This window comes from Sycon ciliatum, chromosome 8 (assembly GCF_964019385.1).
Source record: "Sycon ciliatum chromosome 8, ocSycCili1.1, whole genome shotgun sequence".
NCBI lineage: Eukaryota > Metazoa > Porifera > Calcarea > Leucosolenida > Sycettidae > Sycon > Sycon ciliatum.
In genome coordinates this window covers 11,216,318-11,243,685 of record NC_088650.1, presented here as the reverse complement: position 1 = coordinate 11,243,685, position 27,368 = coordinate 11,216,318, and the positions used below count along the sequence as shown (strand labels likewise).

General features: G+C 46.6%; 1 protein-coding gene across 1 annotated transcript; it reads left to right on the top strand.

The window, feature by feature from the left end:
- The first annotated feature begins 105 nt into the window (after window positions 1-105).
- On the top strand, window positions 106-27,368 carry LOC135823396 (uncharacterized). Its single transcript, XM_065336244.1, has 4 exons — window positions 106-644; window positions 3,972-4,415; window positions 25,033-25,476; window positions 26,618-27,368. The coding sequence occupies exons 1-4, from the start codon at window positions 314-316 to the stop codon at window positions 26,800-26,802; spliced, it is 1,404 nt and encodes a 467-aa protein (XP_065192316.1). The 5' UTR covers window positions 106-313; the 3' UTR covers window positions 26,803-27,368.

Here is a 27,368-nt window from a genome sequence, read left to right as displayed (position 1 = left end):
ATTGTATGTGGCTTAACCGACCTGCTCATCACACGTCTTCGGCGACGTGCCTGATAATAGTACAAGTAGCGCCTGCCTCGCCAGCTCACTCTCACTAGTCTCAGATTTGATGATGGTGAAGAAGAGAGTCATGACGATCACCTCAGTGCCGTTCGGCAGCAAAGCAGTCCATTTCCTTCTGCAATGTACACTGTGTAGCATCACTGCGTTTCTTCTAGTGTTGCACGGAATACCTTGTGATTAGCAGAGAGGCCCTGAGCTACTTGCATGTGTAGTAGGTTAGTTCTAACAGACTAATATTGTAGTTTAAAACATGGAAACCGGCTCCAGGGAAACAAACGATGACCTTGAGCCAGTTCCTCGCAACCGCACGTTCGAAACGACCATTTCAGATCGGCTTACCGCCGACGTTGTCGCTTCACGCTTGATTTTGTCGCGTCAGAACTCCCCTCCACGCCGGTTGCCGGGCAGTGATTCACTTCTCCCGACGTCCGTTCTTGCTCACCAAACACCATCCGAGTCCGCGGCTATCGCAAGCATCGTGGACACCACTGGCGTTCAGTTGCCTTCTGCAACCACAGGCGCAGGGATTGAACAGGATGACAATGGCGGATACGAAGTACCTATCCTTTCGACTCGTGAAGGTGAGACAATAGCTATTCATGGCGGTCTTGGCTTTGAATGAATTCTGTGAACATGAAATACCTCTGCATGCCCATAGTGCAGAATAGTGTCATGTATATGTACGAAGTAAGTCGATGCCAACACGCCTGCCAGCCTGCCATACAATTACATGTACTGAAGTACTGAAGTACGCCGGAGGTTGCACCCAATGTGCACCCAGTGTGCTGACAGTGCTCAACACCGCGGAGGCAGAGCGTAATACGGAACAACGCGGACAATCAAGGCTTGTTTGCTGCTACTTCAAGTATTAGTTTCATGCTCTCGCAATCATCCGGCAACATGAGGATGGAGTGTCGACCGTGCCTTAATTTAAACAACCACACACTCTGCACATAGCCTCCTGCCTAAAATAACACTGCTACATGTATCCCTGAAACCCCACATTCTCACTCAGCCAAGTTTTCGTACAGCGCTACAAGACCCATCCTCTCCTGGCATACATGTACATGTATATACCGGCATGGTCGGCATCCCAATTCCCATCCTCATGTTGCATGCCTGATGAATGCGAGAGCATGAAACTAAGTTACTTGAAGTAGCAGCAAGCAAGCCTTGATTGTCCTTGTCGTTCCGTACTGAAGTACATGTACGTGCAATTTTGCCCTATTTATAGTATTAATAGTACACGAAGGCACAGGCATCCGCATCACCGCCACAGGCAACCGCTACCTGGGTTCAGCCGTAGGCACACCTGCGTCTGTCGAAGAATACGTACACGGGAAAGCCCGGGACTGGTGTGGGCAGGTCGAATCACGGACATCAATCGCCCTGCCTCAGCCACAAGCAGCCTATTCTGCTTTCACCCAAGGCCTCTCCAGCCGCTGGTCTTTCCTCTGCCGGGTACTCGAAAGTGCGTCTGCTGGCCTTGCTTCACTGGAGCGGGTCATTGCCACGAAGCCTGTGCCTTCGTGGGAGAAGCGTCGCAGGTATGGTCAGAGAGTGCAAGAAGTTGAGCGAGCCACCTTTGTACCAGTTGTATTCTCGGCCACAGGTGGAGCCGGTCGAGCTGCTTCCGCTCTTCTCAAGCGAATTGCTGCTCTGTCTGCAGAGAAAACCGGAGAGCCATAGTCACGGTACCCAATGGTGATGGCGTTGCTGCGTTGTCGTCTCGGTTTTGGTCTCCTGCGTGCCAGTGTTGCCTGCCTTCGCGGTGCCCGGCGGATGCGCCGCGTCAATGATCAGTCTGCTGTCCTCGCAAACGCGGAGGCTGCATTGATTTAAGGGGGCACATCACCCAAAAATTCGCTGAAAAATCGAATTTGTAAATTCATATTGAGTGCTACGTCAGTTGAAAGAGCATGAATAGCTGCAAATTCTCTGAAAACTGTGTCCCTATCTGACCAGCCGTTCAAGAGTTATGGCCGAAAATGTGCCCTTGCAAGGAAAGATTTTTTTTGTTGCATGATGTCATTTGTTGGCAGCACTGTATTTGAATGTGAGCAGACCGTGCGCAACTTGTCGTATTATGGAAACACGCGAAAGTGTGCAGAATTTTGCCCCAAGTCCAAAAAAGTCCAAAAAATCACGTTAAAAAACCACGACGTATTGGGCTGCACGGCGGCGGGCGAAGCCCGCCGCCGTGCAGCAGGACTTTTATTTTGCCAGCACCCTCGTGACGTTGCAGATATGTGGCTTGATTATTGTAGTTGACGTTGATTTAGTGACTTTGGCAAGTTTGAGTCGTGTCAAGAAGTCAGGTAGGATTCAGTACTAGGCAGTAGTGAAACGTGAGTGGCAGTCTTTGCCGGTTTCTGAGGGCATCCTGGATTTGGTGTGCAGCGCTGTGGAAATGGCTTGATGTGGAGGTCCCAGCACTGGATGTTGTATCAAAGGTACGACCTCGTAGCACGTGCTAAACCTAAAAAAATTCAAAAATTGACTTGGGCCTGTGGGAGTCCGCGAGAGAACGCCCTCTCGTTCCGTTGTGACAGATTCCAGGGCCACGTAGAGGGGCCCTACCCCACCACCCATGGCTGCTTCTGGACTTGTTTTAGGTTTGGGTCCCGCGCACGGACAGAATGGGCACGAAAATGTGAAAAAAATGTAAATGCATTTGTTTGGCTCCTGGGTGGCTCGCACACCGTGGCACTATGCCGGAAATTTGAGTTTTTCCGGCCTGGAAAGCCTGTCAGTGAGGCGCAAGAACTTGTAAATCATGTCCTGAGGGCCAGCATAGTGGCAGGAGTGTGTGGTCAAAATTTCACTCAAATCTACTGAGAAACACCAAAGTTACGGTCAATTGAATGCCATATGAAATATTTGGGTGATGTGCCCCCTTAACTCTCTTTGCAACTCCTGCAGATTAAGTACTGAGTATCATTATTATCTTGTGTATGTGTGTGTATGCGTGTGTCAGATTAAAAAAAAATTACCCCTCTTGATTTCTCATCGTTGTGTTGCTTTTAATTTTGCCCGTAAAAGAGGCTGTTGGACTCCCAGTGTTAGACAAGCTCCAGATATGCCCAAATTCCGTACCCTCGTCAGACAGCACTTCAGTATCTCCCAGATAACAAAGTCACAGTCACCACTTCCGCTGCATAGCTCGATGAGCATCCCATTGCTTTGTAAGTTGCTAATCCCTTCCCACTTAGTGTACGTGCTCTTCATTTTCTTTTTTCTCTTCTTCCGTGGTTGGTCTCACCCTCTCCTCAATTCAATTGGCTGTCTTGACATGCCACGAGGTGCAGAAATAAATAAATAAATAAATAAATTATAAAAAGTCGCAACTTCTAAGTTCAAATTATAAAAAATACAAAAAAATAATACACGTACATGTACATGATTGTACATTACTACATGTAGAACCTTGGTATAATTATAATAAAAGCCTTGCTTGATAGTTAACATGTTTTCGATTTCGACAGCATGTTAAAAGGCGAGGGCGCATGCCAGTGCTCCTGACTACAACCATAACCCGGTTGACAGAGTCCCGGTCTTGCGACCATTTGAACCGTATTGGGAAAACCCCGGTTCGGACCCTCTTCGAACTGAAGACTGTGAAGTCTTTACTCTAGGGGGTGGTTGAATTTAGAAGTTTATCTTTTTTTGATGTTGTAACCCGACAACGTCAACAACAACACAATCACCACCACCAACGACAACAACACAACATCAAAAAAGATAAAATTCTGCCTGATAAGCTTCCTATCTCCAAAAAAGTTATTTAAAAAGGAGATGCCCTCGAAATGAGGTAGAGCACCTCAATTCCGGATGTACATGCACATTGGACGTACATACAGAGCCGTCATGACATGTATCTTGACTTTGTCCCCCTGCAAATCCTGCAGTACGTGGCCGGCTAGCCCTCCCTGTGCCACAGGAGCGGCCTACCATACGGCAAACACCGCCACAACACCCACACCCACCCCTACGCATTGTGGAGAACGTGAAGAGAAGGAAGGAATGTATCACCAGCAAGTTGCTCTATGTGGCAGACGTGAGTCCTGTCCTCTTCGTGATCAATGATTCACTGAGTGCCATTCGCCATCTCCTGGTTGTGCTGGGTGAGAGCTGTGAAGACGCTCAAGCTGCGCTGGGAGATCATAGTGTGACACTTATCGCTGGGCGCAGTGGAGGCCAATACTTGAAATCCATCATACAGCCTGTCCTGCTGAGATGGAAGAACCGTCCAGTTCCAGTCACTGATGCGCCTGCAATGAACCCAGATAAAGAAATGATGTCATACCTCTGCGATTGCAAACTGCTGGACGTATTATCTGAGCTGCACGAAGGTACAGTATACATGTACATGTATAACTATTATCAAACAGGGTGTAATTCGTGCCAATGTAGCAGGATATGATTTCTAGATATGCAGCACGCTGCAGACCATTGAATAAGTAGACAACAGATGAAAGCGTACAATCATGGTACGGCGGAATTGGCGTTAATTGCCCATTACCACTTCTGATGTGTGGGATCCTTGACACACTTCCCCCCCCCCCCTCACACTGCCTGCATGGAGGTCTTGCGACGATTTGCAGAAGAGAAACCATTACATGTAGTTTAAAAAAGTGCTGCACGATTGGAAATAGAGTTAGTGCCAGCCATGGTTTAGGTCTGGGAATTGCAGGACATCCACTCTCGTAACTTCTTGTAGTACAGGTACGTTGAGATTGAGGGAGAGGAAAAACAGAAGACAAAAGAAAGACACACACACAGACACACACACACACAGACACACAGACACACAGACACACAGCACATGTATACACATGCACACGAATATCCATGTGCTATCCCATACGTTTTCTTGTTTATAACTTGGGTGTTTTATTAAAAGACCTGATAAGAGACAATCCTATACATTGCACGAGCACACACAGTATGTTGCTGAACGTGCTCAATGCCACAAGGGCAGAGCCAAAAACACAAGTTTTAAATAATGCAACTAGGCTGAATTTAGTTGTAACTCGGAGTTTCATGTGGTTCCATTGCTGTCTTGTGTAAGATACATGTGCATGTATTCATAGTAAAGAAAAGTACCAAGGAGCTACAAGTTACGCTATAGGAAATGTCCACTAACACCACCAGTTACATGTACTTGACAATCAGCTCATGCTATAGCATTGCACAGCACTGACGGACAGTACTGACGTTCTACAATTAGCTTGCTATCAGCTCTAGCATCCATCAACTCTGGTCCTTTTCTTTATTAAAAATTAATCATGGGCTCTCCACCCGAGTCTGTACAAATATTCATCATTTTGAAATACGGAATGTTCCCTGTGTCAATGCGTTTATATTCTGTTTCCAGATATCAGCTCTTGCAGGGTCGTGCAGGAACAGAGTGACACAAGTTACGTACAGATGCTCCGCCGTCCGCGCACCAGCAGCGATCGAGACCAGTCTGGTCAAGTCTGAACCACTTTGAAACGGGCTGAGGAAATTCAAACTTTGAATTTTCATCATGAGGTCTCAGATAAGCTAGACAAAACCACGATTTCATTTCGCTCAACCTAACTCTGGGTATGAAGGCAATGCCTTTTGCAGAATATCGGTAGCAAGAAGCACTGAAAATGAAGATACATGTACATGTACATGGTCATGTAACTGAAGGTAGCAAGCGAGTGAAATCTTGAGAAAATGTGTTTCGCTACATTTTTGTACAAGTCATTGCTGCGATTATTGAGATCTAAGAATTATAAAAGTGACTTTTCCTAGGTGAGATACTTGTCATTACTTTTTACATGTACATGTACATAATTTTAATATAGCTATGAATAGGATGAAGGCCGCAGACATCACGCAACTACGTTACTTGTTTGACATGTATTACTGTGTATTTTATAACAAAAAATTAATATTATTGAAAACCCAGAATCGATTTTCTCGTTCCTATCATCAGTGGGAAAAACGGAACTAAGGATACAACCAAAGAAACTGAAGTTAAGTACTGTAAATAGAAAGGTGTTAGAAATAACATCAAGATACAAGTGCAATAAAACCACTGGAGGAAACCCAAAAAGGTAACAAGATTACATAACCAAAGGCGAGAAGGCACTGAACGAAGTGTCAACCTACGAATACAACTTCAGTGCAACAATGTGCTCTTTCTGCTTACACAAAACAGGCTTATGAATACGTATACAAACTGCCTCTAGGACTTTCAACTGTTGGACATAACGCGCACGACACAGTACAGAAAAATGAGAGTCATCATACACACCAAGACAGTCAGGACGAGATAACAAGTGTAGATACACAGCTGACTTCTTACGATCAACACATTCATCCGCCTCATCTCGCTCCTTCCCACCCGACTCCTCCTCGTCCATCTCATCGTCCTCTTCCTCGTTCCGCTCGTCATCCTCACGATCATCATCACCACCATCATCTGCCTCGTCCTCTGTCTCCTCACCAACCGTTTCGTCATCCAATTCCTCTTCCATCCTCTGATCATCCGTCCCATCCTCCGTTTCAGTACAGACCACTTGTCTCCCATTTGCTAGCTGCTCGTCCCGTGAGCGGAGTTGTTCCTCCAGATCCGCTTCACTCACTGACTCATGATACTGCTCGACCCTCCTCCTGTTGGTACTGTCCACAACGCGCGGTCCCTGGCCGTTTCTGGCATAGATCTCTGTGGAGTAGTTTGCTGTTGCCCTCCGAGGTCTCTGGATTAATGTATTCTTGTATTCGTAGGTTGACACTTCGTTCAGTGCCTTCTCGCCTTTGGTTATGTAATCTTGTTACCTTTTTGGGTTTCCTCTAGTGGTTTTATTGCACTTGTATCTTGATGTTATTTCTAACACCTTTCTATTTACAGTACTTAACTTCAGTTTCTTTGGTTGTATCCTTAGTTCCGTTTTTCCCACTGATGATAGGAACGAGAAAATCGATTCTGGGTTTTCAATAATATTTTTGTTATAAAATACACAGTAATACATGTCAAACAAGTAACGTAGTTGCGTGATGTCTGCGGCCTTCATCCTATTCATAGCTATATTAAAATTATTATCTCCACGTAGGTTATATGTACATAATTAATTATATATTAAATTGATCAGGGTTTCTTAGCAACATTTCGAATGGTTCGTGTTCCTCTTATTAAGGTTATTACCTGTTCAAGAACACTTTCCATAACGGTGTCTTAATCTGGTTTTCGTTAAAATCTGTTTCGTTGTGCAATATTGTTTTTCGTACTGTGATATTTGCGTCAGCCATTGACGTATCCATATACATGTAGTGCATGGTAGGGAGGGCCTTATGGCTTGTTTGCGACCTTCAGGTTATCCCTCGGGCCCTCAGGCTAACCTGTCGGGCACTAACAAGCCATTAAGCCTTCCCTGCCATGCATTAACCTATAGTTAAAGTCGCATCACAAAACAACCACCTACATGTATGCCTTCATGCATGTGTGCGACCATTATGAAGAAGCCTTCCATGCAAAATACTTGCAGAACGGAATGATTTTTGTATAGCAGAGTATGTTATGATCACAAAATTAATGGAAAATTAAGTCGAACAATGCGAGTCTGGCCTCAGAATTCAAGCATACCAGCCGTGCCAGGTGGAAAACATAGAAATCTTAGTAGGTGAACCTGACAGCCTCAGAAATCACTACTGGACGTGGGCTAGTCAAAGTGGTGAACGAAGAAAACGACTATTATAGTCTACAGTACATGTCATAGTCTGTGGGGATTTCCCTAGTATATTAATAAATAAAACAACACCAACAACAAGAATCAACAAGAATCAACATTACAAACATAAGCATTAGATTAAACTCGAATGGAGCACCAAGAACTAAAATTAAAAAGGAGAGGACTGTAAGTTTACAAGTTATCCGTTTTGTCCAACACTAACGGTGAAAAGCAAGATAAGAGTGGCGAGTCAGAAGGTAAAACAGTTAACACAAATGTGAGTGATGTGATACTGACATTCAACGACCTGATGCTTAGCTGCATCACGTCTGGAATGCGCAAACCAAAATCCTTCCAACTCGGAAGGTTCTAAGTCATGAATTGACGTAAGAAATGGGGGGGGGGGAGGGCGTACTCCAGACGAAAACAAGCTAAATATCTCACCGAACTAAAAGGTTAGCTATGACAAGATGGAGAGAGAGAGAGAGAGAGAGGAAGAGAGAGAGAGAGAGAGAGAGAGAGAGAGAGAGAGAGAGAGAGAGAGAGAGAGAGAGAGAGAGAGAGAGAGAGAGAGAGAGAGAGAGAGAGAGAGAGAGAGAGAGAGAGAGAGAGAGAGAGAGAGAGAGAGAGAGAGAGAGAGAGAGAGAGAGAGAGAGAGAGAGAGAGAGAGAGAGAGAGAGAAGAGAGAGAGAGAGAGAGAGAGAGAGAGAGAGAGAGAGAAAAAGAGGGAGGGAGAGAGAGAGAGAGAGAGAGAGAGAGAGGAGAGAGAGAGAGAAAGAGTAAGCAAAAGAGGGGAAGTTACGCGATCACGAAGCAAGACAAACCGGCAGCACTATCTCTTCATACCATACTACACGTAGAATGGAACTCGTGTCAAGTTGTGATGGACTAACAAACAGCAATAACAAGTAGTGTATGTATAATATAACCTAACCAGTTGATTATATGGGAAATATAAACCTGTATACAAACCGAGGCGTCGCCTCCGTTTGTATACAGGTTTATATTTCCCATATAATCAACTGGTTAGGTTATAATTACTATGCTTATAATGAGCTGATATACAAACTCCCCTCTCCCCCACAAAGGTAGAGATTGGAGTTCCAACCCACAACCATGGCTCGACGAGTCTTCCTTTCACCCACCTGTGCGGAGCAAGTGCAAAACTACCACTGTGCAGTGCATGCAGTGCAGTACCATCGCACACTCTTTGTGACTTCAGTTTAGTAGTTTGAACATAACAGCCATGCGCCAAGTAAGATCTCGCAGATCTCACCGCGAGCTCTGTAAAAGAACCGCTGTTGTTTGCTCATTAGAGACATAGAGTTCGTCTCCTTTCCAAAGTAAGAGTAAAATGAATCAGCACGAGCCTGTTGAATCGACTCCCATAACAATTCTTTGGTTCTTCTGAGGACGACCACGAATCACGATGCCATTATTCAAGCAGCAGTTCCCAAGAACACTGGCAGTGCCACGGATTATGGCTGCGTGTTCCGTCCGCTCTGCGAGGGGCGCGGAAAGGAGAACATCGATTGGAAAACCGTCAGTAGTGAAGTTCCGTCGCCCCTGCTATCTGCATTCTATGTCGATGCAAAAACGCAGGAGGGCTCGCCTTTCTCCAAGAATTGTCTCAAAGTAGCGGCACGCGGGGCTCGTCAGCCGCACATGTCGAGTGCTGCGCTTTACAGACGGAGTGCTGAAACAGCGAAAGAAGGACGACCTCGAACGTCAGGTGCAGCACAAGGCACCTGCTACACGATTATTTCAGCGACATTGACGACACCAATGGCAACGACGCAGTAAAACTTACCTATTACGAATGGTTCTATCTGACGTTGCGCTTTGTCTTCGTGGAGGCGAAATGCAAGCCTCCATCAAAAAGGACGACGTTGTGTTCTTCATCGTTGACGGGAAAGGGATCCTGAAGTTGGGACCGTCGTGCATATCAAAACACCATCAAGGCGGACTGCGGGGCACTAGTGTGATCCAAAAAAGGAGTTTATATACCAGTTTATACACCAGTTTATATACCAGTTTATAATTATACCAGTTTATATTCTCGTCATCGAAGTACCTGTTAAATGCAAAATACAAGTCTGGAGTGTTGTGTGGGGAGAGATGGGAGTTTGTATACAAGCTCAGTATAAATGTAGTATAGCACGAAGAAATAGTGCCATCCGGACTGGACTCTCTTGCTTATTTATTTTATTTATTTATTACAGCATCTCATAGCACAGTGAGAACACCGGCCAATACAAAGAGAGAGGGTGTTAGCCAACCACGGCAAGGAAGGGAGAAGGGGAGGAGAAGAAAAAAAGGAACCGGCATGGATAAGTAGTGATTGCAACAAAATGAGAAACACAAAATCAAAGTCAAGGCGCGACAAGGCTCTTAAAAAGGCGGAGGGAAGAAAGGTCCTTAGCTTCTTGGGGAAGTGCCAGCCACGCAGAGTACGCAGTGAAAAGGGGAGAGTGAAGTAGATCGCGATCATCGCGTATATTCTCCTCTTTTTGCTTATATCTGATAACATGAGCCTCCCAAGCTGGGTGGTCGTTGTTTCGCGTTTTCGAAGTGAGCCGAGGCCGTCCTGTGCAGTGGTCCTTCATCCTCTGTCATCATCTTGTCATAACTCACTTTCTTAGTTTGCTGACATATTTAGCTTGTTTTATTTATTTATTTATTTCTGCACCTCGTGGCATGTCAAGACAGCCAATTAAATTGAGGAGAGGGTGAGACCAACCACGGAAGAAGAGAAAAAAAGAAAATGAAGAGCACGTACACAAAGTGGGAAGGGATTAGCAACTTACAAAGCAATGGGATGCTCAGCGAGCTATGCACCGGAAGTGGGGACTGTGACTTTGTTTACTGGGAGATACTGAAGTGCTGTCTGACGAGGGTACGGAATTTGGGCATATCTGGAGCTTGTCTAACACTGGGAGGTAGTTGGAGCCACGTGGAGTAGGAGGAAAAGAAAGGGGAATTGACGAATAGGGTAGACCTAGCTAGGGGGAGACGAACGCAGCTTCGGGTGGTGCCACCTGAATTGAACCAAGCGGCAGACTACCCAAAAATTCGCTGAAAAATCGAATTTGTAAATTCATATTGAGTGCTACGTCAGTTAAAAGAGCATGAATAGCTGCAAATTCTCTGAAAATTGTGTCCCTATCTGACCAGCCGTTCAAGAGTTATGGCCGAAAATGTGCCCTTGCAAGGAAAGATTTTTTTGTTGCATGCTGTCATTTGTTGGCAGCACTGTATTTGAATGTGAGCAGACCGTGCGCAACTTGTCGTATTATGGAAACACGCGAAAGTGTGCAGAATTTTGCCCCAAGTCCAAAAAAGTCCAAAAAATCACGTTAAAAAACCACGTATTGGGCTGCACGGCGGCGGGCAAAGCCCGCCGCCGTGCAGCAGGACTTTTGCCAGCACCCTCGTGACGTTGCAGATATGTGGCTTGATTATTGTAGTTGACGTTGATTTAGTGACTTTGGCAAGTTTGAGTCGTGTCAAGAAGTCAGGTAGGATTCAGTACTAGGCAGTAGTGAAACGTGAGTGGCAGTCTTTGCCGGTTTCTGAGGGCATCCTGGATTTGGTGTGCAGCGCTGTGGAAATGGCTTTCTGTGGAGGTCCCAGCACTGGATGTTGTATCAAAGGTACGACCTCGTAGCACACCCTAAACCTAAAAAATTCAAAAATTGACTTGGGTCTGTGGGAGTCCGCGAGAGAACGCCCACTCGTTCCGTTGTGACAGATTCCAGGGCCACGTTGAGGGGCCCTACCCCACCACCCATGGCTGCTTCTGGACTTGTTTTAGGTTTGGGTCCCGCGCACGGACAGAATGGGCACGAAAATGTGAAAAAATGTAAATGCATTTGTTTGACTCCTGGGTGGCTCGCACACCGTGGCACTATGCCGGAAATTTGAGTTTTTCCGGCCTGGAAAGCCTGTCAGTGAGGCGCAAGAACTTGTAAATCATGTCCTGAGGGCCAGCATAGTGGCAGGAGTGTGTGGTCAAAATTTCACTCAAATCCACTGAGAAACACCAAAGTTATGGTCAATTGAATGCCATATGAAATTTATGGGTAGGCTGCCCCCTTAAGGCGGCAGACTACCCAAAAATTCGCTGAAAAATCGAATTTGTAAATTCATATTGAGTGCTACGTCAGTTAAAAGAGCATGAATAGCTGCAAATTCTCTGAAAATTGTGTCCCTATCTGACCAGCCGTTCAAGAGTTATGGCCGAAAATGTGCCCTTGCAAGGAAAGATTTTTTTGTTGCATGCTGTCATTTGTTGGCAGCACTGTATTTGAATGTGAGCAGACCGTGCGCAACTTGTCGTATTATGGAAACACGCGAAAGTGTGCAGAATTTTGCCCCAAGTCCAAAAAAGTCCAAAAAATCACGTTAAAAAACCACGTATTGGGCTGCACGGCGGCGGGCGAAGCCCGCCACCGTGCAGCAGGACTTTTGCCAGCACCCTCGTGACGTTGCAGATATGTGGCTTGATTATTGTAGTTGACGTTGATTTAGTGACTTTGGCAAGTTTGAGTCGTGTCAAGAAGTCAGGTAGGATTCAGTACTAGGCAGTAGTGAAACGTGAGTGGCAGTCTTTGCCGGTTTCTGAGGGCATCCTGGATTTGGTGTGCAGCGCTGTGGAAATGGCTTGCTGTGGAGGTCCCAGCACTGGATGTTGTATCAAAGGTACGACCTCGTAGCACACCCTAAACCTAAAAAATTCAAAAATTGACTTGGGTCTGTGGGAGTCCGCGAGAGAACGCCCACTCGTTCCGTTGTGACAGATTCCAGGGCCACGTTGAGGGGCCCTACCCCACCACCCATGGCTGCTTCTGGACTTGTTTTAGGTTTGGGTCCCGCGCACGGACAGAATGGGCACGAAAATGTGAAAAAATGTAAATGCATTTGTTTGACTCCTGGGTGGCTCGCACACCGTGGCACTATGCCGGAAATTTGAGTTTTTCCGGCCTGGAAAGCCTGTCAGTGAGGCGCAAGAACTTGTAAATCATGTCCTGAGGGCCAGCATAGTGGCAGGAGTGTGTGGTCAAAATTTCACTCAAATCCACTGAGAAACACCAAAGTTATGGTCAATTGAATGCCATATGAAATTCATGGGTAGGCTGCCCCCTTAAGGGACTGTAAATGAGCAGGGTGCTGGTCAAGAAAAATTGAATGTGCCAGGGTGCACTTGGAAGCATCAAGGTAATGTTGCAGAGTGGTAGTGGATGCAGCAGCATACAAGTCTAGATTTGGGATATAACGATCAGTACGGAATATGATGCGCAGTATACGGCGATGGAGAACTTCTAATTTACCTATGTGGGTTTTGTTAATGGTGGACCAGGCAGGGAATCCGTACGTGAAGAGGGGAAGAATGTATGATTTATAAAAATTAATCCGGCAATTTTGGGGCAAATGGGACAAGTGACTTGACATTATGCCGACAGATCGGCATACTTTGGACGACACGTGATCAGCATGGTGAGACCAGGAGAGGGCGGAATCTATGACAATGCCAAGGTGTTTATGGTGGGGCGCTACAGAGATAGGGTGATCGGGATCATCGGGAAAGTGGAAGATGGGCACTGGATCTGTGGGAGGGGGAAAAAGGAGGAGCTTGGTTTTGGTCACATTTGGCTTAAGGTACCAAGTGCTCATCCAGTGAACAATGTCGTTGATACAGGTCTGAACTTTGGGGTACAGGATGGCGTGAGATGGGGAGGAAGCGAGGACAGTGGTATCATCTGCAAACAAAGAAATATTGGGAATTGAATAGGGGAGGTCATTAACGTATGTGAGGAAGAGCAGGGGACCTAAAATGGAGCCCTGGGGCACTCCGGATGTCACAGACTCGGGGTCAGATAAGGTTCCATTTACTGTGACGCACTGATTTCGGTCCAAGAGGTAGCTAGTTACCCAGGCGAGTAGGGAGCCGGAGACACCACCGGAGACACCATGGGCACGAAGTTTGGCGATCAGGCCCTTGTGCCACACGGTGTCGAAGGCCTTGGAGAGGTCGCAGAAACAGATGCAGGAGACCTGCCGCTGGTCTTTTAGGGAGCAGAGGTCTTGGATTATGCGGGACAATTGCAGGGATGTGTTGTCCTTACGACGGAAGCCAGATTGTGCGGGGTGAAGAAGAGGAGAGATATGGTCGTACAAGTGGTCGTACACTATTCTCTCTAGCAGTTTGGAGACGCAGGACAGGAGGGAGATTGGTCGGTAATTAGACGGGTTGTTCTTGTCGCCTTTATTTTTGTACACTGGAATGACAGTGGCTGACTTCCATCGTGACAGGAATGTGCCGGAGGAGAGGGAAAGGTTAAAAAGAGTGGAGAGTGGGCGGGCAATTGAGTAGCTCAGTTTCCTGAGGATCTCATTGGTGATCCTATCAGCTCCGGGGGATTTGTTCAGAGGCAGTCTTGCAATATACTTGTGAACAGTCGATGAGGTGATGATCAGGGAGTGCAATGTAGTTGCTGGTGGAGGTAGGGAGGAAATAGTGGGAATAGGAGCATCGGGGTCAACCTGTAAGCCAGCACTGACGAAGTGGCGGTTCAATAAGTTACCAATGGATGCCGGAGAGGTGCTTGTTCGACCATTGGGGCCCACCATCTTCGAAGGTATGACCCGGGCGCTGGTAGGATTTCGCAGTTGACGAATGAGCACAGGGAGGGATGGGAGGCGAGGGTTTGTGGGAGATATCGTGGCACGGAGGTTGCAAATGTAGCAGCGATGGCAGGATCTGGAAAGGCATTTTACATAGTTACGTTGATGTTTGTATTTGTTGACATTTGTAGGGGATGGGTATTTCCGGTAGATGCTGAAGAGATCGCTCTTGACTTTAATAGCTGCTTTCAGTGATGGGGTCATCCAGGGGCAGGGTTTGTGGCGTGATTTCCGACGAGGAGGTGAGGATCTTCCTATATATAGGTCCAAGGCACCTTCAAGGATATCAGTGAATGCGGAGACAGCCGTGTCGATGCAGTGGGAGGCAAGGACCTGAGACCAGGGTACATCTGCGAGAAAAACATTCATGGCATTCCACATGTTATCTGTGGCACTCAGGACATTGTATTTTTGTGTACATGGTGGGCTACGACAGGTGCTGGCTGCTGTGGGGGAAGACTTTGAGGAGGAGAACTCAGCCAGCAGGACGGCATGGTCTGATGCGCCAAGAGGAGCCAGGTGTTGAATGTGGTTGAGTTGGTTAGGGATGTTGCTCGCGATAAGGTCTAGACAGCTGCCAAGTCCATTCGAGCGGAGGTGGGTGGGACAGGTTACCGATTGGGTCAAATTATAGCATGAGAAGAGGTTTCGTCTGGAGTGAGCTCACCTTCCCCTTTCGTACGTAAATTAATAACTTACGACCTTCCAAGTCGGAAGGCTGTTGGTTTGCGGATTCCATACGTGATTCAGCTAAGCATCAGGTCGTTGAATGTCAGCACCACATCAGTCATTTTTGTGCTAATTGTTGCACGTATTGACTCACCATTTTTTTTACTGAATACCACAGAACAATCAGATGCTGCACAGCGGGGGCGGTGGCATATTGGATGGAGGTGGGGCTGGGGCAAAAGTAACTCCTCCGACCAAAGGTCTCGGAATCATCCTTACTTATGTGCGCCGATACATAGGAGAAAAGAACATACATGTACATGTGCCTCCAAAAGGGAAGTACTGGCTTTGCAAACGATAATGGGGAGAATTTGAGATTCGACCATTATCCTGCCTATAATCATTAGCGTTGGATAAAAAGGATGTGTAGCTTACAGTCTTCTCTTTTTTTAATCATAAGAATTCGGTTGACCGGTGTTGGCGCTAATGTGGTTGCTGTTGTACATGTACATGTACACCTGAATACCTGAATTTTATTTAGGCTGAAATGAATGGCGCCATGGATCGTGCAGTAGAAAGCCGGAAATGGCACCGACAGCCATTAGATAAGAAGAGCTGGAATGTGAAATCCGCTAAATCCATTTTCATCATTTTGTCGGGAAATGGCAAACAAAACGTTGCATTGTTTTTGCGCGGTTTGTATCGCCTCCCACCGCTTCAGGAGCTGCATCTGCGACTTTGATCCTATGAGGGTGGTGCATGGTGGCGTTCCTGCGGATGCTAAAAGCTCAGTCTAACTGAGTGGAACGCGAACCGTGATTTTTGTATTGCACCACCGAGGAGCAAATTCCAAATACTTGTCACGTGCACAGGCGCGCAAAGGTGCCCTCTGGAGACGCCACAGATACATGTAGGCATTGGCGGGTTCTGCTCGAAAAGCAGTGAAATCGGCAGAACCATACAAACCTTATGGCGGGCAATTCCTCGAATTCTGCTCCATTTCTTTATCCACATACCAAACATGCATGAAACTTACCTGAAAAAGTACCGAATTCTGCCAATTTTTCTGCCGGCATTATCCGCATATGCCTAGCCACAGATGATTGTCACTAGTTTGAGGGAAAGACACAAACGGGAAAATCTGAAGACAAAATTGACTGTCACCACCAGGACTCGAACGAGGGACACTCGCTTGTAGCTAGCGATGCTCTAACCACTGAGCTATGGTGTAGTCGTCATCCCAGCAGAGGCCGTTCAACATTTTCTTCAGACTTCGTAACTCACACTGCCTGTGAATCCATACAGGTGGGTGGGACGCAGCCCTCACTGTAACGCACACACTTCACGTACACACTAGTACGCGGGGAGCCCCAAGTCATAAAATCTTCACTAGTTTGAGGGAAAGACACAAACGGGAAAAGTCTGAAGAAAAAATTGACTGTCACCACCAGGACTCGAACCAGGGACCCTCGCTTGTACAGTGTACATTAGGCCTCGACCAAATATGCTAAAAAAAAAAAGAGTATAATATTATGCTCGTCGCATATCAGGGAAAATGTCCATAATATGCCAAAGGCTTAGCAAGATGCAAAAGATATGCCAAAATATGCCAAAATATGCTCGACATATTATTCTTGAAGTTGATTGTTCCAACTAGGAACACACGCTTCTTGCCGAACTTGACACTTGACTGACTCACGACTGCCATCCGGAGCACACGAGGAGCACGTCGCACCTTCCACTCGGCAAACCTGCAAGAAAGCACCACTCCCTGCTCAATACACGGTGTTTCGGGGAATTCACCCCTCATCAGTTGAGCTTGAGTAGGCTGAGGAAGATTGTGCCTGAAAAGCACCACTTATATACTGCTCTCCAGGCCAAACCATCACCAGGGATACAAACTTACAGAGACGCTTTGTTTCCAGCACGACAAACACCTCGTGAAGCTCCAGGTAGCAGCGTGAGTCAGAGTCGCTCATGGAGTGTGATAAACAGACGTTGAGAGCCAGTATAGCTATTCGCAACGCTGTCACCTCCAACAACTAGTCGCACGTCCGCGTGAGGGACAACAATACGAACTTAGAAGTTGCGACTTCGGCGGTAATAGTCATGAAGTTGATTGTTCCTAGTTGGAACAATCAATTTCATGACTATTACCGCCGAAGTCGCAACTTCTAAGTTCATATTATTCTTATTATTCTTATTCTCGTATCCGTCCCGAATGGGACGCACGACGGCAGAATTAACTGTGAGCATGTGTGTGTGAGAGTGGGAGAACGAAATGAAAAAGAAAAGAAGAGTCTTGTAATAAAGGTCAAATTTAAGAAGAGCAGTACTAGACTACTATTTCTGCTCGACATAAGCAGAAAGTATAGATCATTTCAGTAAAATTACAACCTTGGAATATTCATTGGCTTCACGGCTATAATGTTTATGGTGCAAATTAAAACACATGCGGAATAGTATGGCTGGGCCATATGGGGTGTGTCCCCAGCAACCGTAGCGATAGTGTTCATCCATGGGGAAATGTAGCAAACGCCTCAACCATTCCAAATTCATCCATAACAGGCATTTGTGAACGCATTTTGTCCATAACATGAGTGTTTTGTCCTCATTTTCTTCAGAATATTTGAATTATATGCTGGCTTCATTCCAATATTCCCTTTGTCGCTCAATATGCCATGTACGAACTGTCCCACAAAATATGCGGAAATATGCGCAAGCAAATTTTGGTCGAGGCCTAGTGTACACTGTACATGTACATATACATGTACATGTATTATGTACATATACATGTACATAATACATGTAAATGTACATGTAGCTAGCGATGCTCTAACCACTGACCTACAATGTACGTGTACATCTATGGTGTAGTCGTCATCCCAGCAGAAGCCGTTCAACATTTTCTCCACAGATGATTTCGTGCTCTTTTTTTAGAAAGTCGTCTCCAAGCGATACACTTCCCAAGGCTGTTAGAGATGTGCAATGACCATACTGTCCAGGCGAAAACTACATGAACGTCGCCGATAGCCCACACGGTCCTGTAGTGGTGGAAGCATAGTACATGTACAATCATCTACATGTACATGTACATGTACATGATTGCGGAGGGCGAAAGGCCTCACGATCACTTTGCTCCCATATGCAATTTTTTGCCTTTGCCTGTGAGCTGTGATCATTGTTATTTTTACAATTATGGTGGTAAAGACATACATATACCTGGTGATGTGGCGGTAAATACTAAATACACACCTAAATGCACGCCTCCTCACACACATTCTCTAGGCTGCTAAGTTCTGTTGCAGAGCTCTCCTTCTCACCACCACCACCAACAGTTCGCGCCTGGCGCCTAGTCGGTGCATGGCTAGCGGTGTTCGACATAGCCATTATCGTTTGCAAAGCCGGTGCTTCCCTTTTGGATGCACATGTTCTTTTATCCTACATGTAGGTATCGGCGCACAGGAGTAACGATGATTCCGAGACCTTTGGTCGGAGGAGTTACTTTTGCCCCGCCCCCACTTCCATCCAATATGCCACCGCCCCCGCTGGGCAGCATCTGATGGTTCTGTAAAAAATAAAAAAATGAAAAAGCAGGCTGGTACATCAGGTAGCGCATGGCACATAGAAGATGACCCAGCAATGACATACATTGTACATGTTATGTACATGTACATGGCATGTTTCGTCCCCGCTGGACTCATCAGGCAATCGTCTTCTTGGATATCTTCATACGGAGCTAGACTGGGGAGAATGAAGTAGTTGAAGACAGCACCACTGCAGCTGTACTTACATGTAGCTGTAATCATAGTAAAATAGATATTAAAAAAATGATTGTGCAGTGCACAATAGGGAAAATTCCCAGATTGCCTAGTACTAACAGTAGTAGAACACCACAAGGATGGAGTACTACTGTAGTCTGTACATTGTACTCGTATTGTAGACTGTGTACTGTATTGTACATGTACATGTAACCATGCCGTGTGCGCAGCTCGGTGTGCTGCTAATATGTTGCGGGACTATGCCATGGCCCACGGGAGATGGGGGGGGGGGGGGGGGGGGCCAAAACGGGCCACACCACCATGCATGTGGATGTACTAATACATGTAGATGTATACACACACATACACACACAAACTGGATACAATTCGAATACTAAGTACATGTACGTATGGTATTAGATATATCTTGGTTTTGTTGACACAGGTAACAGTTGTTGGTTGACAGTATGTCCACTTTGTTTAATACACGCCCTCAACGGTCATTGACAACCAACAAGTCGTATAAGTGTAATAAGGGCTTGAAAGTGATGACGTCAAAAACGGCCAGGGAGTGGTAAGTTGACATCAGATTTCTATTTTGGATCCACTAAGGTGTGACTATGCTATTGCTTCAGTATGTGGGTGCATAGCAACCCACTCATGTCGTGTGCAGGTGTGACTTTTATTTCGCCACCAGTTGTCGCCCCGCCCCCATTAGCCAAATCAGTCAGTTTCACTGGCTACATCACCTTGCTGTGAGTAAGACCGCTTGAAATGTGCTTGGATCCATACAAAAACTGGATCCAAGTGGATCCAGTTTTTTGAATTTTTGCAATTGTTGCTATGCTGTGACGTAGCACTTTCAAGCCCATGCGTTAGCGTTCGCAGATAAGACATTAATTATGAAGATACAAGAATATTTCTGTGCAGGCAACATTCGTGTTGCATTCGCACTATACAGACTACAGTGTACTCTACATTCCACTCTCACAAGTAGGGGAATTTCCCCAAGTGATGCCGATTGATCGTTGCTACGTTGTTAACCCAAACCAAGGCCAGGGCAGTTTAAATAATTGAGAGCTAGTACTACTACTAGTACAAGTGTCAGTAGGGTATCCCATGTTTGGTTCGGTGGACGTGTGCTACCATGCATCACTGGCTGTAGAAGTTGTCTTGCTGGTTGGAGTGTGTCCCGAAGCTGACCTGGGCCAGCCTGAGACCTCACGTACAAATACAACTGGCGAGTTCGTCAGACCCTCTTTGTCTGCTTGTGCATTGCATGCAGTGGCACAGGCCAAATTATCAGCTTGCGCGAGAAGAGGCTGTTCGTAGCGCTACAGAATTCCTTCATGTCTGAGAGTGCTGGACTCTAGTACTAGTAGATGCCATGACTTGTCTTTTCTGAAGCTGCCTCTGACCTGTGCCTGTGGGCTCCGAGTGCGGTGAAGTTAGTAAGTTAGTTTACTCTACCGCGCAATCGTGTACACTAAGTGCACTACTGTGCGACCAGTCAACCTCATTCCGATTTAAGTTCACTCTCAACAGACTCAGTAGTCAGTAGTGTTTTTGCCTTGGTCTAGATGTTAGTATGGAAAACGTCAGTAGCGAAGCAAGGGATACCATGGAGGCGAGGCCGCGTGCTAGGTCACGTTCACACACGAGTGTATCGCGCCAGGATCACTCCTTGTCCCCGCGTCCATTGCCTGCAACACTCACAGCACCAACAATGGTGCGACCGTCAACAGTGACGGGCGTGGACAAACAGCGGCATGCTGTACCAACCGCCCCACATTACCAAGGTGAGACAAAGACAAGACCTGGTATCAAACGTCTGTCATTGCTCAGTATTATCAGATAAGCGTTACTCCGGTCTAATTGAGCAAGCTGTACTCTCGCGTGCTGAGAGGTCGGCTCACATCCCTGGCCTGTGTGTCGACTTCTTACCCTTTAGGCTTTATTAAAATTAATGTCTCACCCCCCAAGACGACGTAAATATGTACATGTACATGTCGAGTCCAGCCATACTGGCCGATATTTAACCTAAAGCAAACGTTATAATTGCGATGCCAACCTGTCCCTTTCCAAGGAGAGGTTTTCAATGTTCAAGACATTCGTCAACCTTACGCCAAGTTACGGGCGACGAAAGCGAAGAGGTTCCTCAGCAGAAGCCATACATTCTTTTGTATCATCATAAACCCTGGAGCAATCCTGAAAATCTATCGTGGTAAGGAGAGAGCTTGAAAGTTGAGAGCCCTTGCGTGTACGACTCCTGACTGTGCAGGCGGGCGCTAGTCGGATGATCACATTCACAGGTCTACTGGTTCATGCACGTTCGGTAGCCGTAGGTCTTCGTGTACTGATGACTGATGTAATGATTGTGACTCAGCGGAAACTATCTCACGGGGAACTAACGTCGCGGGTGTACCGCGGTGCGGGCGATGATAAAGACTTCCTGGCCGAAATAACCCCTTTCGAAATGATCAACGAGTCTACGACTCTAGACCTCTGTATCTACAAAAACCTCATGGCTCACCCCGGACCAGTGGACGGGGCTGTTGACAGAGGTGTTCGTCGCGTGCTGGAAACAGCTCATCGCTGTCAGTCAGTCGGTACATGCATCCCTTTTGTGATTCGGGGCTGGGGAAGCACTCACAAATAATTTAACACTTCACGAAAAAATACTGTGTGTCGTACTATTGAGTGGATAGTTGTGCTGTTTTGCAGGTTTGCAGAGCGGATTGTTCGACCTGATGATCATGTGCACTAACAGACTGCAGTCATGCGTCAGTCAAGACAGTGTCAGTCAGGTGGCAGGAAACGTCAGCTGTAACATTTTGACGATAGCACCTAATAATAGGACTGATTGCCTGCCAGAAATATCCCGTAAAACAGCCAAAAATCCACACCCTCTCCCAACGGGTTTTAGCCAGTGGCATCTACCGGTAGGTTGTTTGGGTTCATCATGCAATTAAATTCCCACTCTTCCTGTCCGGACACTGTCAAAGGGCCTAAAGAGCATTGAAGAAATTCTCGATTGCGCACTGCTGGGCTGGTGCCTGCTCGTCTCTCTCCCGGCAGCTGGTGAAATATAGAAGAATTCATAATCTTGAAAAGACAGGGAAAAAGGAAAGAAAAGAGGTCAAAGTTTGCACCTTTCCCTCAAACGAATGAGTAGGTTAAAAAATACAACGCATTTCTGGTCGTAGAGAGACACTATACGTGAGGCTGATGAGGAGGCAATGGTTGTATCAGCTGGCCGATTCCGGTCGCGGAGCATGACTGTATCGCACGTAGAGCGTGGAAATGATATTGTACGCATGCACGCAAGCTTTGTTCAGTCCTGTAGTTTTCACTCCACAGCCTAGCCTCCAATATTATTGTGTGCGAGGTCTGTACTGACTGTTTGTTATGGAACCCAGTTGTGTGGTTGGTTAGTTGGATAGGTTTATATTTTACTTCGCACGTTCAAACGGGGATGACGACCCAATAAAAGAATGGTGGCGAAAACTTAGCCTAGAAGTGGCTATGGAAGCACATGGTAAACACGTATGTGAAGCCAGTGCTGTTGTACAACTGTGCGACATGAGGCCTCACAGATGCCATAACCGGAGGGATTGACACCTTTCATCGGAGGCATCTGAGAGCAATGGCTGATCCCAAACATAATTAGGAACAAGCACCTGTATGACATCTGCAACTCAGCACCGATTTCGCTTGATATTGACAAACGACTTTGGGAGTTCCTCCGTCACGTACTGGGAATGCAGAAGAGCTTTCCCCCAGAGCGTGTGTTAGAGGTTTCAGCCACAGCGAGCCTGCGCGGTCGACTGGGCCGACCCAGGACTAACGTTAGTCTTCTCTCAGCTCTTTCCCAGAGCTGCCTAGCCCAACTCGGCATTGGCCTGGGTACGCTCATAGGCCTTAATCAGCTGCGGCAGTTGGCAGGGGATACGTCGCGGTGGACTGGCACCCCACGGCACTCATCTTCCTCTGCCGAGCCGCGGCCTTGACTTATTCCCTGCAGGGTGAACATCAATATTGAACAGTCTACCGTCTTTCTAACATTGCCACTCGCACTTGACGATAGAAGCAGCTTTCCATATGGGCAGGTACATTGACCCATGGTGTGCGTTTGTTTGTTTTTGTGAATCCATCCCAGAAGAAAATGCTGCTTTTTAAACATTGTGTAATTACTCAGCCTTATTTATTATTATTATTATTATTCCACAATCACGATGACATAGTGCCAATAAGCATGTGATGCGGGCGATTTTAACCAGCCATGGTGGGGACAACTGAGAAAAAGAAGGAGAAAAAAAGAGAAAAAAAAGAAGAAAAAAAGAAGTACTATAGGAACCTGGAGAGAGCAGTATGAAGATTAGGCTAGCAATGGAAAACAACGAATCAATTCAATTCGACTTAGGCGCGGGCAGAATGGAACAAAATGCAGCGAAGGTGTCACGAGACTTTACCTCCTGCGGAAGCCGAGACCAATGAGAATAGGACTTGAACAGAGGGGATTTTAAAAGGATCGATGATCTCGAAAGTGGTTTGCAATAATAATAATAATTTATAGAAAGGAAAAAGGACCAAGGAACTACAAGTTACGCTATAATGTCCACTAACACCACCAGTTGTTAAAAAAATCAGCTCATGCGATACCATTGCACGACACTGACCGACGGTACTAACGTTCTGCAACTAACTGGCTAACAGCTCTAGCCCATTTTGGATAGATGGATGGACATGGATGGATGGACAATAGCATAACTTGTAGTTCCTTGGTCCTTGTTCCTTTCTATACATTTATCCTTGGCTCTCCATCCGAGTCCAATAATTAAAAAAATTCACGGTTCGCGTGAGACTCGGCCAAAGGCCCAGTTTTCCGCATCTGCAAGAACGCCAACACCCTCTTGGACCAAGGCGCACATGTAGCTTCTAAGGTGGGAGGTGAGTAGATCAGACCCACCACAAAGTGGTCAAAGACCGAAAATCCCATTCACTGCATCCATGTTTCCCTCGTGCCAGGCCACGAGTTCCCGATTAACTGTGGGTCGCAGCACGGCTGGAAAAACCCTTCCGCTTCCAAGCAGGACTTGAACCTGGTACCCTCTGACAGCTCTGTTTTTCAATCATGGTCTTAGATCATCCCACTATGTCTCCCTGCCAATGACAAAATAAATTGGGAAGTCTGAAGAAAATGTTGAACGGTCTCTGCTGGGATGACGACTACACCGTAGCTCAGTGGTTAAAGCATCGCTAGCTACAAGCGAGGGTCCCTGGTTCGAGTCCTGGTGGTGACAGACAATTCTTTCTTCAGACTTTTCCCGTTTGTGTATTTCCCTCGAACTAGGGAAAATAATAATAATTTAGACAAACGACGAGGAGACAACAGTCCACCTATAATAGGCAACGAGATAGTATACAGTCAGATAGTGCGGCAACAAGGCACAACACTGACATTGATATTGAGACATTCGACGACCTGACACCTTGCTCCAACACATCCACCAAGAGCAAACCAACAACCTTCCAACTTGGGTGGCTGAGGTGCGGAAAGTGATAGTTCCAATGAGGAAAAGGGATGCGCAACGAAGATGTGCACGAGCTATGTCCCTGGGCAACAGAGAGCGTCGAACGTTGCAGGATGACGATGACGAGACTAGCAAGACGAATGGGCAAACTGGTCTAACTACAACTCGAAAACGCAAGGCAACTCAATATCACCGTCAGTCAATAAGTAAGAAAAAGGGACTAAAAGTTACGAGTTTTGGCCAACAGTCCACCAAGGTAACGGTAGTGCGACAACAAGGCACAAAACTGACAGGGATATGGAGACAGTCAACGACCTGACACCTAGCTCCAACCCATTTTCGAAGCCCAAGCCAACAACCCTCTAACTTGGAATTGTAAATTAGTCATAAAAAAAGATTCGCGGTTCGCGTGAGACTCGGCTGGAAACCGAATTTTCCGCATCCGCTGGGACGCGACCACCCTCAAAGATCAAGGCTCTGATGCAGCTCCTACAGCGGTCAGAACTCGTAACGTATGGTTATGGGTCCTTTCTTCTTACTTGAAAAATTTGTGAAATTACAGTATTTTAGAGCCAGTACTGTGTATGAAGAAAATGTCTTCACGTTGACCTACTGCAGGTGCCGCCGCACGCCCGTTGCCAGCCCTGCCACCTTCTCCTCCACCTCAACCGCCACCGCCACCACCAACCACACAGCAATCGGAGGAACGCAGCACCTCCGAGAGCGTGAAGAGGAGCCTTGAGCGGATCACCAGCAAGCTGCTGCTGCTGGCGGAGACTCATCCCGGTGTGTTCATGACCAGACATTCACTGGCACCCTTTCGTCACCTCTTGGTACTGCTAGGCGACAGCTGTGAGGATGCTGAGGTCGTACTAGGCAACAATGTCACTCGCTTCACGGGACCAAATGCAGGACAGAACCTGAAATGCATCATACAGCCAGTCCTGCTGAGATGGAAGAACTCCCACCACAGGACCTTGTCCACCATGGACCCATATGAAGAAATCATGGCATATCTGGATAACTGCCAACTGGGGGAAGTAATGTCCGAGCTTCAAAATGGTAAGGCTATTTGTAAAACGGGTGTGATCGTGTTTGCATGTGATTGCGCACGTGTGTGTACATAATTGTGTTTGTGTGTATGTGTATTTCGAAGTATATTAATTATATGTACGCACACGAACAAAACCAGATAGTGTAGCTACCATTGCTGATATGTGCACCTTAGTGGCAATAGTAATTGGCAAAAAAACATCGCCATCCCCTAGGGCAAAAGACGGCAGCTACCACAGGCAATTATCCAACGTCATATGTGCAGCTTACCGTTAATGGTGGATTGATGGGATACATGTGCATGTACAGTAAAACCTGTAACTGAAGACCACCGTGACTAGCGACCAGCCTGGTACTACAGACCACCGTGACTAGCGACCAGCCTGGTACTACAGACCACCGTGACTAGCGACCAGCCTGGTACTACAGACCACTTTGCCAGGCACGGACGGTCTCACATCATGATTGTGCGTTGCAAATCTCTAACTAAAGACCACCTGCCGCTAAAGACCGCGTCCTCTGGCCCCAAAGGGTGGTCGTTAGTCACAGGTTTACTGTACATGTAAGTCCGAAGACGTCCGGACCAGGGATTGCTGGCGCGAGTGTGAACAGCTCGTTCGGACACCTTGTGCCTTGGCCCAAGTTCCCTGTTCAATGTGGGAAACAGAGATACTGGAAAAAGGCGCTCCCAGTCAGACCTTGGACCAGGGTCTTGTTGTGTCTACGATGCCCCACTCATGTTTTGGTCTTAGACCAATCCACTATGCCGGGCCTGGTCTTCATCCGTAGGCACACACACACACACACACACACACACACACACACACACACACACACACACACACACACACACACACACACACACACACACACACACACACACACACACACACACACACACACACACACACACACACACACACACACACACACATACACACACACACACACACACACACACACATACACACACACATACACACACACATACACACACACACACACACACACACACACACACACATACATGCACACCCAAAAATATACACACATAAATACACAAACACACGCACACACACATCTAAAACAAACAAACACGAATTTCTCTTGCTGTGCACGCGCGGCCGTGTTACATGTTTTGTGATTTCAGGCAAGCTGGTCCTTTCTTCTCAGCACGTACCCGTCCCCTACTACGAGAGCTCCAGCGTCATCAGACAAGAACTCCATACTGAACACCAGATCAATGATGAGCAGCAGGACTCCGGCTATGGGTGTGGAACAGTATCAGCGTTGAAGGAGACCAGTAGGGGCAAACCAGAACCAACATACACGTAATACGAAATGACCGATGTGTTCCGTGAACAAATACGCTCATGGCGTCCCTGCCATGTTGCGAGCTATATCGCCACCCGCATCATTCTACCTTATAACCAGAGAACACTTCTAGCGATACCTCTGCCTTTGGCAGGGAAAGGATTTTTCACTCTCTTAGTTTCTAGTCCAGGGCAGACCGTTTAGCAATGCCACGGAATGTTAATCATGTTGTCGAAGTGGACGGAGAAAACTTGAGAGTATGCATGTCTGCGTGTGATATTGAAAAGTTACTAGTGCCGCTGTTGAGACTTTTATGTATATGCGGATACATTTAACTGTTTGTTTCGCTAATGGTCCTGTTCACAATACCTGCGTATTCCATTCTCTCAGTAAACCCATATGTCGCTTCTTACCATATATTTTTATCCTGCAAGCTTGCTGTATCTGGTGCACAGCACGACTCAAGCTGACCATATTGTCAACCAAGCCTTCATGATCCACAGTTTTCATTCACTGATTTCCCTATGTACATTTTATTACCGCGTTCATGCTAAGAGATGCTGAATAATTCTGTACCTCGTCAGACA